This window comes from Marmota marmota, unplaced genomic scaffold, assembly GCF_001458135.2.
Source record: "Marmota marmota marmota unplaced genomic scaffold, marMar, whole genome shotgun sequence".
NCBI classification, from domain to species: Eukaryota; Metazoa; Chordata; class Mammalia; order Rodentia; family Sciuridae; genus Marmota; species Marmota marmota.
This window is the reverse complement of record NW_025999842.1, coordinates 59,882,171-59,895,738: the sequence shown is the minus strand read 5'-3', so window position 1 is coordinate 59,895,738 and position 13,568 is coordinate 59,882,171. Positions and strand designations below refer to the sequence as shown.

The window sequence follows — 13,568 nt, the reverse complement described above, 5'->3', positions numbered from 1 at the left end:
TAGATTATCTTTTGTTCACTCAATGCAATGTTTTAAAAATGAAAATTATTACAATATTCCCCAGAATAAAGTTAACAACATAATAAAGTAACTTACTAAGATAAGTTACTTTGGGGATACAGAGAAATATCAAATAACAACAGCCTGCTTTATTATAGAAATTAATACTTTTTGGAAGGAATTTTCAAGGTCTAAAAATTCAAAAGCACACAAACTCTAAATGCTCTTCTTGTGAAATTTTTTATAAAGAGAAGAAATCTGAGTAAATATTTATTGGATTTCAAAAAAATCATTTTTAAACAATATCTGCTAACTATCAGATCAACATATCAGTCTTAAAGAGAAATGATGGTAAATCTAACACTGACAACAGTGAATTTTTCAAACAACAACTGACGCAAGCTCAGTGGTATTGACACAGAAATATGGCTTTAATTACAAGCATACATAGGAAAAGCAAATTCAATTAAGGTAAATTTAATTTTTATTACCATTTATTTACTTAGATTTGCTTAGAGTGCCACTTGTTTCTTTTCATTATTTAAAAATAAGACTATCAGATACAGAAAATATTTCCTGAGGAGTCTTCTTATGATGCTTCTTGTAAACCCATTCCTGGGAAGAGGCTTATCAGTAAGTAAATCCAGAGGTGGTGCATATGTGTCATAATCTTTAGAGTGCACTTTTCTAGCAAGATCAACCATGCCCAACTCTTATCTTTTCAGGCAGAGAGCTATGCTGCAATGCTACTGTGAAGGAGAGACTCCACAAAACGTAAAGAGAAAAGTGTCCTTAAACGCCATGATGTTGTTCTAAATTCTTGTAAAAGTTCACATTTTTAACATTACGGTCAGGATGTAGGGATGGGTCCAAAGAAGAAAGTCACAATTTAAAGCCCCAAATTCCAATAAATCAGCACAGAAAAAATGTAAATGGCCATTCAAAAGGATGCTCTATGCATGTGCCTTTGATGAGCTTGAGAAGAAACTCAGTTACAAGCAAGGAGGAAGGGGGACAGCTAGAACCTACTCCAGGGATATACTCAGGAAGGTATTGAGAGACAGGGAGGTGTCATGGGGTGAAGACACAGACTTTGGCCACTGCAAAATCGATGTTCAGACAGATAATAATTGACCCCGAGTGGCACCTCTGTCACTGAGTTTAAAGAGCAAATTGCCTTGAATATTAATTCTTTTAAAGGAAATAATAAGAAGAAGATGTTCAGATTTCACTGGGGAAATCAAAACTGGAATCAGAGTTGCTAAAAATCTCAACATAGAAAGGCAAAACAAAACCTCAGAACATTCCCAGAGTCTGAATATCCCAGTAAAGATTTAGATTAAAGATGGCAACCCACGAGATTTCTTATTTAATTAAGTCCTAAAATGGCATACATCATGAATTATATAAAATAGCAGAAATTTTCATTGCAGGGCTTTCTGCATCCCTTGCCAAAATCTGAACATTTAATGCTGAATTATAGAAAATGTAAGCTTTGAGGTTGAATTTGCATTCATTTTGAAGTTCGGCATTGTAACTCTTACTTTTAGAGAACCCTAATTCTTTCAGGAGCACATTAAAACCCCAAGTCACAGATGATTTTTAAAAAAAATCTTTCTAATTTTGGAACATCAATGCCTTCATTAACATATTCCTCTCCCAATCATTACAGAAATGATAACATTTTTGGCTTTCAAAATTATATGTGGGGGGACTGGGGGTGTGGCTCAGCGGTAGAGCACTCACCTGGTGCGTGTAAGGCTCTGGGTTCGATTCTCAGCACCACATAAAAATAAATAAATAAAAATAAAGGCATTGTGTACAACTAAAAGAAATAAATATTAAAAAAAGTATATGTGGCTCAGTGGTAGAGTGCTCACCTAGCATGGGTGAGGTACTGGGTTCAATCCTCAGCACCACATTAAAAAGAAAATGAAATAGAGATATTGTGTGTCCACCTACATCTCAAAAATAAATATTTAAAATAAAATTATATTTTTTATGATTATGATGGTAATGACTCAGTTCTGGATAAAGTGCCACAAAACCAAAGCTTTATGTAAAGCACATTTCTGCATAGCTTTCTAGGCTTTCTCTCCATCATGCCCCCTCAACCTGATCCTAACATCAGCTTTTCTTTTCATACAAATCCACATCTCTTTCCATTGACATTCTTGTAAGCTAAGTTGTCAGGACCTGTGATCAAACATCCTCTTGGGTTTTTGTTGTGGATTTTGTTTGTTTGTTTGTTTATTTGGCACTGGAGTTTGAATCCAGGGCCTTGTGCATGCTAAACACATGCTCTACCACTGAGCTACACCCCCTAACCTCTTCTTTTATATTTTGGTATATCTCCATTCATGAAATAGCTCTCACTTTCCCCTCCAAATGCATACATTCATCTATATATAATCATCTGAGAATACACGTGGCAGGATCAAGTTACTCACTTTTTATTGACAAAATTAAATTAAGACATTTTGCAGCAATTGCTACAATTGATTCAACAAATGCTATTTTGAGGAATTTTTTAGCATATTATCTCTAATTTCTTTTCAAGAAGGAATTATTAGCTTCATTTTTCAGTTGAAGAAAATCCTCTTTCAGCTTCCTGGACTGTAAAATGGGAGTAATGTCACCTCTTAGTTGGCAGTACTCAAGGAATCAAGTAACCTGCTCAACGACATTCAGCCACCAATCAGTAGAGATCTAAAGGGAGGTGTCCCTATTCCTGAGCATATGCCCTTTGCAATGCCACGATGTCTTTCACTAACTGACAGCTAAAGAGACACTGCTGATTTATTTGGTGACTATAAACAAACATAATGAAATCTAAAACATTTACCACCTTTTATTTTGCCACAACTATAAAATATAATTATTTAGGATCATATTTTGTGTTCTTAGATGTTTTAGATTATCTTAATATTCTTTTTCTCCCCCAAACCCTGGGAATTACATACAAATAGAAAAGGCTTGGGCTTTGAAGTAAAAATAATCTCATATCTAATTCTTGCCCCACAATGTACTAGCTCTGCAGCCTCTGACTAGATCTCAACATGTCACCATTAATTGTCTTACCTTGAAAATGGAAATCACAATGTCTACATTCATAGGGAAATTAAGGATTAAATTAGATAAAAATTTGTGACTGGCCCTCATTCCATCAAGACTCTTCCACCTTGGGGTTCTACCATCAGCCTTTCACTGCATGCAAATCCAAATCTCTTTGCACTGTCACCTGTTGTCCAAACAGGCATATGTAATGGTAAGGGTTTAAAAAATGGAGCTATTATTACTAGCAAGTAGTGTAAATTAAGTCTCATAAACTGTTATAATCATTATTATTAACAGCACTGTTGGCATATGAAAGGTCTTACATACATCTGTATTTTTCTTCTAAGAGACCCTTGGAGAGAGACATCAGTCCAATCTTCAGACTCTGCACTCTAATTTTTCCAGTCCGACCCCTGAAATTATAAAAACCTCAATATGTTAGATGCATTTAAAACGGTATGTTAATTATTCCTGAATATCTATTTTCTTGAGAGTAAACTACTAAAGAGTCAACTTTTCACTATGAACAATTAATATTAAACCGGTAACCTAAGTTCATGACATATCTTAACTGTGTTTGATTTAACTTTTCACACAACATATGAACTAAGAACAGATTAAAGCAAAATGAAAACAATAATTATAAAGCTAAAAAGATTTCATTTTTATAAATGCTTTGGATTAACATCTGGTAATGATAAATACAAGAATCAAAATAGAACACTAAAGCTACAGATAATATGCATGTGACAATATAGCAAGAAAGGGCCACTGATATATCTAAAAACAAATTTAAGAAAACTGACTAGAAAATTAACAACACACTGAGAACTTTGAACTTGCTATCTTCATTTACTTTGGTTCTTTCAGTGCCATCTTTATAAATAACTATTGCAATTTTAATAGTCAATAATCTTAAACAGATAGGTGTGGAATCTGTGTTTGTGAAACAATCCAATTATAATTAATAGATTGCATTAACTAATCAAAGCTAAGAAATTATTTCACAGTATGCAGATAAGAAACCATTTCACTTTCACTTATAAGTTGATTAGAAGAAAAACATTATCTTTAAAACCAGAGAGTTGTCTTTATTTCCAAACTTATCAAAGAATGGCTAAGACATTCACCAAATGTTGGTCAAAGTATTAGATGTTGGGATGGGAAAAGAATCACCAAAGTTAATAAGTAACAATCATTCCAATGGAAAAATACACAGCCCAAAAAGAAGTTTTTTTTTTTTTTTCTATATTTGTTATTTCAGATTTGGGATCAATTTTCAGGTTTTTATTTTTGATTTTCTTAGGATATGTTTTCAATGTACAAGTGTAAGATACTTCAAACCTTAAAATAAATGTTTGCAGAATCATATGAATACTTAAGATTTACTAACTTTTGATATATTAAAAACATAAATATTTGTAATTTTAAGTAATCATATTTCCAAATTAAATTTAAATCTTGATTTTTCTTTTTTTGCTTGTTTTGTTTTTTATTTATGTGGTACGGGGAATGGAACCTCAGGGCCTTGTGCATGCTAGACAATGCTCAACTACTGAGCTACAACTCTACCCCTTTTTATTTTTATTTTTTTAATTTTTGAAACAGAGTCTTACTAAGTTTCTCAGGCTGGCCTTAAATTCATGATCCTCCAGCCTCAGTCTCTTGAGCAGCTATAACTATAAGCATGTGCCACCATGCCTGCCTTTGTTGGTATTTTACTGGTAATTTCAGTTGATTTTTTTTTCATTCTCAAATTGTACATATTCAAGTAAGTTTCTATATGTAAACCATGACACAAATCATAAAATAAATTATAAAAGAAAGCATGATTAGAGATTGGAGAAATGAATTTTTAAAGTAGTCTCTCAAAAGCCTAGGGGTTTATAATTCCATTGTCATATCCAATGAGTTTATTGAATCCTAATTATTTATATATATAACATTCAGAATTGACCTTTGAAATAATAAGTACTTAAATGTTTAAAAAAATATAGCCCTGTAGCAGAATTTCTAAATTAAAATACTCATTCCAACTTCTCACAATTAAAAAATATCACTTTCAAATTAATCTCTAAACCGAGCCATGCTATAAATTGTGTTTCTACTTAACATTTTTAAGAGTTTCCTAATTATCACATGAAATACACAATGCCTGCTTTCTTCCTTTGTAAAACCAGAAAGTTTTTATTCTCTGACCACAGACAATAGACTCGCAGAAAGTAACAAAAGACTATAGAATGATCTCAGACTAGTACATGAATGTGGCTGAAGACAAAGCAATCCCTTAAGGGAAAAATAATCAAAATGATATGCATTTTAATGTGGCCTCCATGACATGATGAGAAAGGAACATCATCAGGAAGACAACTGAAAATGCCAATCATTCATTCATTCTTCCACCATCAATGGTTAAGAAGGCTTACTCGGATCCCAGCATGTTCTATGTACTGCAGGGACCAAGATAAAAACATTGAAGTCCTGATTCCTATCCATGATGGGCTCACACACTATTGAGGAAGGTAAGACAAGAAATAAGTAGAGAAAATAGGAGGCCAGCCTTTGCAAATGGAAGTGAAGAATCAAATACAACATCACTTCGGTTGACTAGTCATCAGTCTCATGACCTCGGATACAGAAAGTAAGTCTAAAATCAGGCAGAGACAATAGGACACAGCTGTACTATCTCAATTAGAAAAAAGTAGAGTACATTAGGAAAAGTCTGAGCAAGGGGAAGAGGCTGGGGTGGGATCACCAGATGCAAGATGGTTAGGGTGGGGAAGGAACTTGCATTGGGATTAACTGTTTGATTAGGTTATACTGGTTATATGGGACCACAGGATAGATGGTTTTGAGGTCAAATAAGATATCCAAATTAAGAGACAACAGGGAGCCAATAAAATGTATGAATGAGTCATACAGCCCAATATTTAAGTATTTGGTTCCTCTTGATGGCTTTTTATAAGTAACTTCTGATTTATTTTAACTGGAAAGTTAAGTATCTTTAAAATTATATCCATACTGGAAAAGCAAGCGATGGAGGGAATGATTTGACACTACAACAAATGGGGCTAATACTCTCGGTAAAGAAAAAAATATTTGAACGAAGTGTTCCAGACTATTGCTTTAAATCATGATTTAAACGCTTTTGATTTCCATTAAATCTGGAAGGAAGATTGCTAAATTAAGACTTTTTAACCTGGGAAGATGAAGACTGAGTAAGACTGAATTCATAAATGGAATCAATTTTATCTTTATGGCTGATAAAGTCCTTTTTACATATATTAGTACATTTACCCTTCACGGTCACCTTTTATGGGATAAGCTGAGCAGATATTTTTATCTCAATTTTTCATGTGAGAAACTGAGATGCCAAAGTTAAGTGGCTGCCAAATCACATAGCAACCAAAACCAACTCTGAATTTTTTTTTCTTGTCATCTACAACAGATGAACATGGATTTTGTTTTCTCATAAAATTCAGAATATTAGGAGGAGTTCGGTACACTTTAAAACTTGAAAGAGACAGTTTACTTGAAATTATTTATAAAGTACTTTTTTTCCTAGATACTATAAGATGGTAAGAATAATCAATTGATTACCAAAACTATCTGAATATTAGATCCATAGTTATCATTAAATCTGTAATAAGTGGCTGTGGATAAATGGTCTCCTATCAGTTTTTCAATCAGTAAAATAAAGATGGCAGACTCTAAGATCCTCAAAGTCCTTCTTCTTAAGAGAAATCTATGATCTATACTATATTTATACCACTTATTATTTCAAGAGGTAGTTGAAGCTGAAAATGTCTTTTTTGCTTTCATGATACATCACAAAATAAGCCAGTTAAAAATATATGGTCAATAGTTTATATCTGGAATGTCCCCCAAAGGCCCATGTATTAGAGACTTGGGCCCCAGTGGGGTGCTATTATGAAGTGGTGGAAATTTTCAGCTGGGCCTACTGGGAGATCTCGTGGTCATTGGGTACATGGCTTTACAAGGGATTGTAGGACCTGGTCTCTTCCTCTTTCTCTCTCTCTGTCTTCCTTGCCATGAGGTGAGTGATTTTGCTCTGCCATATATTACCAGCATGATCTGATACCTTGCCCAAAGCAATGGGGCCAACTGATTATATATTGAAGCCTTGTAAAACTGTAAGTCCCAATGAACGTTTTTTTAATGTATAAATCGGTTATTTTAATTATCTGTTACAACGATGGGAAGCTGACTACTACAATGAACAAATATCAAAGTCGCTGAATGAAAGTATCATTTCTATGGTTCATGGACTTCTAATGGATCATAGATTCCATCATATTTCTTTAAAAGAACTATAACTTGAAAAAAGTTAATAACTATTATGTATGTAAATGAGTAAATCAAAGTTAATTGAGAAACTTGGGCAATTAATTCCACACATATGAGATTAACATCAAAAAAGTAACTGCTCTTTTCCTCAGATTAATCCATGATACTCCTCTCCAAGAGAGAAAGCTAGACTAAATGGACACCATCTGACTCCATCTTTCTTTGGCATGGAAGGGAAATAAGTCCTGCAAACATTTTTTTCTGTTGAAAATGAAAAATGAGAAATTGCAAGACACTATCCTAAATAAAAAGTAGCACTTTAGTATAGTATTTCCATGTGTCCACATTTGATGGTGGGAGGTGGAATTAAGCTAACATTTAACTCCCTAGAATATGAATCACAACATTTCACATTCTGGTTCCTACCCAGATAAGTGGCACTATTCCCTTGGGCTGTCCAGTGAAAATAGCACACGTGTGGGTTGAACTGAACTGTGTTCCTCTACATTCATATGCTTAAGTCCAATCTCCCAGTATCTCAGCAGGTGACTGTACTTGGAGATAGGGTCTTTAAATGATTAAGTAACTTAAAATGAGGTCATTAGGGTGGGTCCTGAATTCCTGTGCCTGGTATCCTTATAGGAAGAGGAGATGAGCAGATAGCACAGAAGAAAGACCAAGTGTGGACACAGAGAGGACAACCATTGACAAACCAAAAAGAGAGGTCTAGGAGTAGGTGGGGAAACCATGCTGTCTCTTTGATCTCAAATTTCTAGCCTCTAGAACTGGGAGGAAATAAACTTTGCCATTTAAGCTGCCCAGTCCATCCCACTTAGTTATGGAAGCCCTAGAAATCTAATAAAGTGGGGTCAGGTGCTGTATGGACTGTGTGTTCCTCAGTGCTACAGAAGCACGCTCCCTGCCCACTCCTGTGTATGAGTCCTGGGGGTTAGGTCAGCTTTGCCTTTTGGTTCTTTCTTCTCCTTTGTGTTTTCTGTAAAACAAACTTTTTCTATCTGAGAAAAACAAAAAAAGAAAACTAATGTAGCATGTCAGAGACACAGATAATGCTGCAGGAAAATTTCAATTTCTTCTCTGGTTCTTCCTTAGAATGTGAAAGACATACACTACAACCATACCCCATAGGGCTAAATGAAGTTCCTCAGTATTTTGCGAATTTAGGATTGTTCCTGGGACGTAAAATTAAGTATAAGCATGTGCAGTTAAAACATCTAATTGACCAGCTATTTCAGTGAATTTACTATAAAAAAATGTCTCTTGAGGATTTTTTTTTAAAAAAATTGATGAGCAAATTAAGGATGGTTAATTAAAATTAAAATTAAGGATGGTTAATGGGAATATTTTACTCTAGGAGAATAAAAATTTGCATTAAAATGAAAAGTATTCATAGACCTCAGACAGGGATGTAGTAAATCCCATATTCATTATGGTAACTGAGACTCATGTGTCAGTGAGTTTCTTAAGAGCCCTTAAGCACACAATGGATATTTTATTATTTAAAAAAAAGACTTTATAATATTTGTGAATGCTGAAAGATAAAAAAATTTTTCTAAAAAATAAAAATTTAAATAAATCATTTATAAACCTCTGTCACCATCACTTATTTCTTACACAGAATCAATCAGCTGCTAAATAAGTAGGGTAATGAACTATAATCTATCTTCTTTCTAAACAAAAGCTGACGAACACAAATTTTCCTACAGCTAGTTAAGAGACAATAACTTTTAGATTCCAAGACAGGCAACAGTCCTAATTTTCCTGTTTCATCTTTGCATATTTTAACCCCCTACCAGAAGAATGAATAATTCCTAGTGTTTCAGAAATGTCAGCCCACAGCAAGTCTTTCTAGAACTGATTAGCTCACAAATTCATTGCCATAATCACAAGGGCCAAATTAATGGCAGATGAGTTATGCTGGAAGTTGAGAGTGCTCTTTATGTAACAGTGAGCACCAAATTAAATTACAGATAGAGTCCTGTAGAATACATTATTTAAAACACCGTATATACACATAACCACCCCGGCAATAAATAAGCTAATATCAAAAGACAATTTAAATCGCGTTCATTGCCATTCAAATTGCTCTTAAGATGTCACACTAAGACTGAAGAACAGATTATTATGAGCTCATAAATTATTCTAGCTCATAACAATAATACAAGATTTTTTCTTTTTTAAAAAGGAAATAATATAAGACATTAAAGAAGGAGGAGAAGGAAATCAGACTTGGTTACCTTTGATTTCTCTAGCTTCTTGACAAAGAATACTACAGATTTGACAGCCTTTGTAAACTGAAGCAAAATCTTCAAATAGTAGTTGCATATTCCTTTTCATCTATTGTTTGCTAAGAGTTCAGTGATTTGGAAAGATATTTATTTTCAACATCTAAAATAAATATTTCCACTGAAATGAATACTATGAAAGTACTTTGTAAAAAAAAATGCATGCTTTTAAAAATATCTTTAAATATTAGATGCATTCTGTTATCAACATATTTAATCCAATGATTGTAATTTAATGAAAAAATAGAAACTCACGTGTCATACACATTGAGCAACCAGTTGAGACACATATCCACACAGAGTGGCACGTTGACCAGGTCCTTGTGCATTTGTTCAAGTCCATCGTAAGTTGTCGTCAGACAGTTGATGACATCTGGAACGCTGAGGAGCTGATCATTTTGGTTCAGCTTGTGCTGTTTGAAAACTTCGTTTGTTGTATTCAACTCTAAGAGATCCACTAATCAGGTGAGAAAAAGGATTATGTTTGGTCACTGCACATGACAACACTGATCCAAAAGCATTTCTAGTCTCAAATACTTAGCTAGACTCTTCCATTTAAGAATTGATCCACATTTTTTTTTATCCATTCATCTATTAAAGGGCATCTAGGTTGGTTCCACAGTGTAGCTATTGTGAATTGTGCTGCTATAAACATTGATGTGGTTGTGTGCCTATAGTATGCTGTTTTTAAGTCCTTTGGGTATAGACCAAGGAGAGGGATAGCTGGGTCAAATGGTGGTTCCATTCCCAATTTTCCAAGGAATCTCTATACTGCTTTCCATATTACCTGCACTAATTTGCAGTCTCACCAGTGATGTATGAGTGTACCTGTTTCCCACATTCTCGCCAACACTTATTGTTGTTTGTATTCATAATGGAATATTACTCAGCAATAAAAGAGAATGAAATCATGGCATTTGCAGGTGAATCTATAGAGTTAAAGAAGATAATGCTAAGTGAAGTTAGCCAATCCCAAAAAAACAAATGCCGGATGTTTTCTCTGATATAAGGAGGCTGATTCATAGTGGGGTAGGGAGGAGGCACATGGGAGGAATAGACAAACTCTAGATAAGGCAGTGGGTGGGGGAGGGAGTGGGCATGGTGTTAGAAATGATGGTGGAATGTGATGGACATCATTATCCAAAGTACGTATATGAAGACACGAATTGGTGTGAATATACTTTGTATACAACCAGAGATATGAAAAATTGTGCTCTACATGTGTAATTAAGAATTGTAATGCATTCTGCTGTCATATATAAATAAAATTAATATATAAATATAAAAATATAAATTAAAAAATTAATAAAAAGAATTGATCCTGTTAAGTCAATTTTGATTTTTAAAGAAATAATAGCAATTCTGTTCTTTGACTTTTAAAAGTTGACTTTTAAACTGACATTAAGAACAAAAATTATAGACATTAATACACATGGGGTACAATGTGACATTTTGATATGTGAATACATTTTGTGATGCTTAAGTCAGGTTAAACGTACCTATTTCCTCAAATATGGATCACTTCTTAATGGTGAAACATTCAAGATCCTTCTAGCTTTTCAAAAATGTACAGTACATTATTACCATCTATAATCACCCTACTATGCAACAGCATCCCAGAACTTCTTGCTCTTATCTAACTATTGGTTGGTACCCACTGTTCAACTACTCTATATAACTTCCAGACTAATGGGGTCCTTGAAAAGAGTATTTTGTTTTATTTTATTTTTTATTAAATTATTTATTTATTCAAATTTGTTATATATGAGGCAGAATGCAATTCATTTCACATTACACATATAGAGCACAATTTTTCAAGTCAAAAAGATATTTTAACACATATATAATGACATACGGAGTCCACTGGTGAGGCTCAGGTAAAAAGCAGGTTCTGTAGGAATACAATCATTCTCCAATGCCTCCTGAATCAAGCCTGATCAATGGGCTGTCACAGTCTGGCCCCAATCTAGCTTACTTCCCATGAGGCTCTGGCACCTTGGCAACCTGTAGCCAAGGAAGATTTGCAGAGGTTCTCAGGAGGACACTGTTCTTCACATATCTATTTGCTCTTATCCTTACCCTTCAAGTATAAAACATCTACAGTGGGCAAGGCCAGTACTAGAGAGAGTCCAGAGTACACACAGAGCCCCTGAAACCCAAAGCCTTCCTGATAACTTTATGAAAAGGACAAAAGTACCCTAAGAGAAGAATACATGATCCTCTCAGAGAGCTAGTGCAGGATGAGTATCCCTTTGCAGAAATGCTTGTAACCAAAAGTATTTTGGATTTTTTATTTTCTTTTGTTTTGAATATTATAATATTTGCATATACATAATGAAATATCAAATCTAAATACAAAATTTACTTGGTTCATATAGACTTTGAATAAATAGACTGCAGGTAACTTTATATAATTGATGTGAACATACTTTATATACAGAGATATGAAAAATTGTGCTCTATATGTGTAATAAGGATTGTAATGCATTCCACTGTTGTCATGTATTTAAAAAATAATAAAATCAATTAAAAATGTATAAGACTTTTAGAGCACTAGCATTTTGATTGTGACATATCACAAAAGGTCAGGCATGGAATTTTTCCACTTGTGTCATCATGTGGGTGCTCAAAGAGTTTCAGATTTTGGATTTCAGGTCTAGGATAAAGGATGCTTCATAGGAAGACAACTGAAAAATCCCAATGAGGTGGGATTTGAAATGGGCTGTGTAAAGGAGACAATATTCAAGAGAACCATGGGAAGCAAGCAAAGAGTTCCAGAGGGTAGAATCGCTTGAGAACAGAAAAGAACTCAAGCAAGTCTAGGAGGTCCTAAGGAATGGCATGCACATGTCACTTACACAGGGGTGCATGTGGTCACCATGAAGGGGACATGCAGAGCTCCAGGACAGTCACATGCTGCCCACAAAAGCCAAGTGGAGGGGCTCAGACAAAGATGAAATCTTCTCCATTTTGAAAATAGACTTTGAGTTATTCATTGCATGTTATTGAGTTATAGAAAATGACCCTTCCAAATTTAAACATAAGGGCATAAGACATTACAGAACCCATATTAATTTAAAATCTTCTCGTGGAAATTACTGTTCTCTAAAATTTATCTACTATCTCCACCTTTCACTTTTGAGAATTAAAAAAAAAACAAAATATCAGTGGAACTTTTCAAAAAACATATAACCAACCACTTCCTCTTCGCCTGATGCGAAAACTGTTTCCTCAAAACCTATGGCATATTTTGACAGTTAACCAAAATGAGCAAATAGCTTCCCTGTGTTTACCTATTTCTAACTATTGAATAACCACTAATTTAGATTTTTAAAGACATTTATGAAATGTGTCAATGTTAGCTGATTAGACACCATAGAATTATGTGTTTTTTAAATGTATCTGCAATGAAAAAGAATTACTTTAAAACTATAGAGACTACAACAATTTCTGAAACAACTCAATGGGAAGAACTTTCTTTTTTTTTTAAAGACAGACTCTAACATAAAACATACATGTCGGGACCACAGGCCAATACTTTCCTTTAGGCTTCACATGTATCATTGGTAAAATGATTATAAGAATAATCTGTCTGAGCTTCACATGAGTTAGAGATGGTGCCAGAAAAAAAATCTAAGAACCATCTGGAATTTTTATTATCATTTTTACCTCATTTCTTGGCACTTCAGATTGTTTTCAATTAGAAACCTCTGGCTAGCAGTAGCAAAATTCATATCTCCAAGATGCCTGATAAAGAAAATGCTTAATAAAGGACAGTAGCTACAGATCTGCAATTCCCCACAGATACAAAGAAATACATTCAAATGCTGCCAAAGCGGTCTAAGTTTTCAGAATTCCAATACTAATTATGCCAGCAACAGGCCATTGCTGTTGGACCCC

The 13,568-nt window shown here is 34.1% G+C and overlaps 1 protein-coding gene across 1 annotated transcript in view; it reads right to left on the bottom strand.

Moving 5' to 3' along the window:
• The window catches only part of Utrn (utrophin), a 515,860-nt gene that overhangs the window by 59,582 nt on the left and 442,710 nt on the right, over window positions 1–13,568 (bottom strand). Inside the window, exons 61-62 of the mRNA XM_048800520.1 lie at window positions 9,924–10,125; window positions 3,385–3,470 (exon numbers count right to left, since the gene is read on the bottom strand). Coding sequence (XP_048656477.1) covers window positions 3,385–3,470; window positions 9,924–10,125 — 288 coding nt within the window. The remainder of the gene's footprint in view (window positions 1–3,384; window positions 3,471–9,923; window positions 10,126–13,568) is intronic.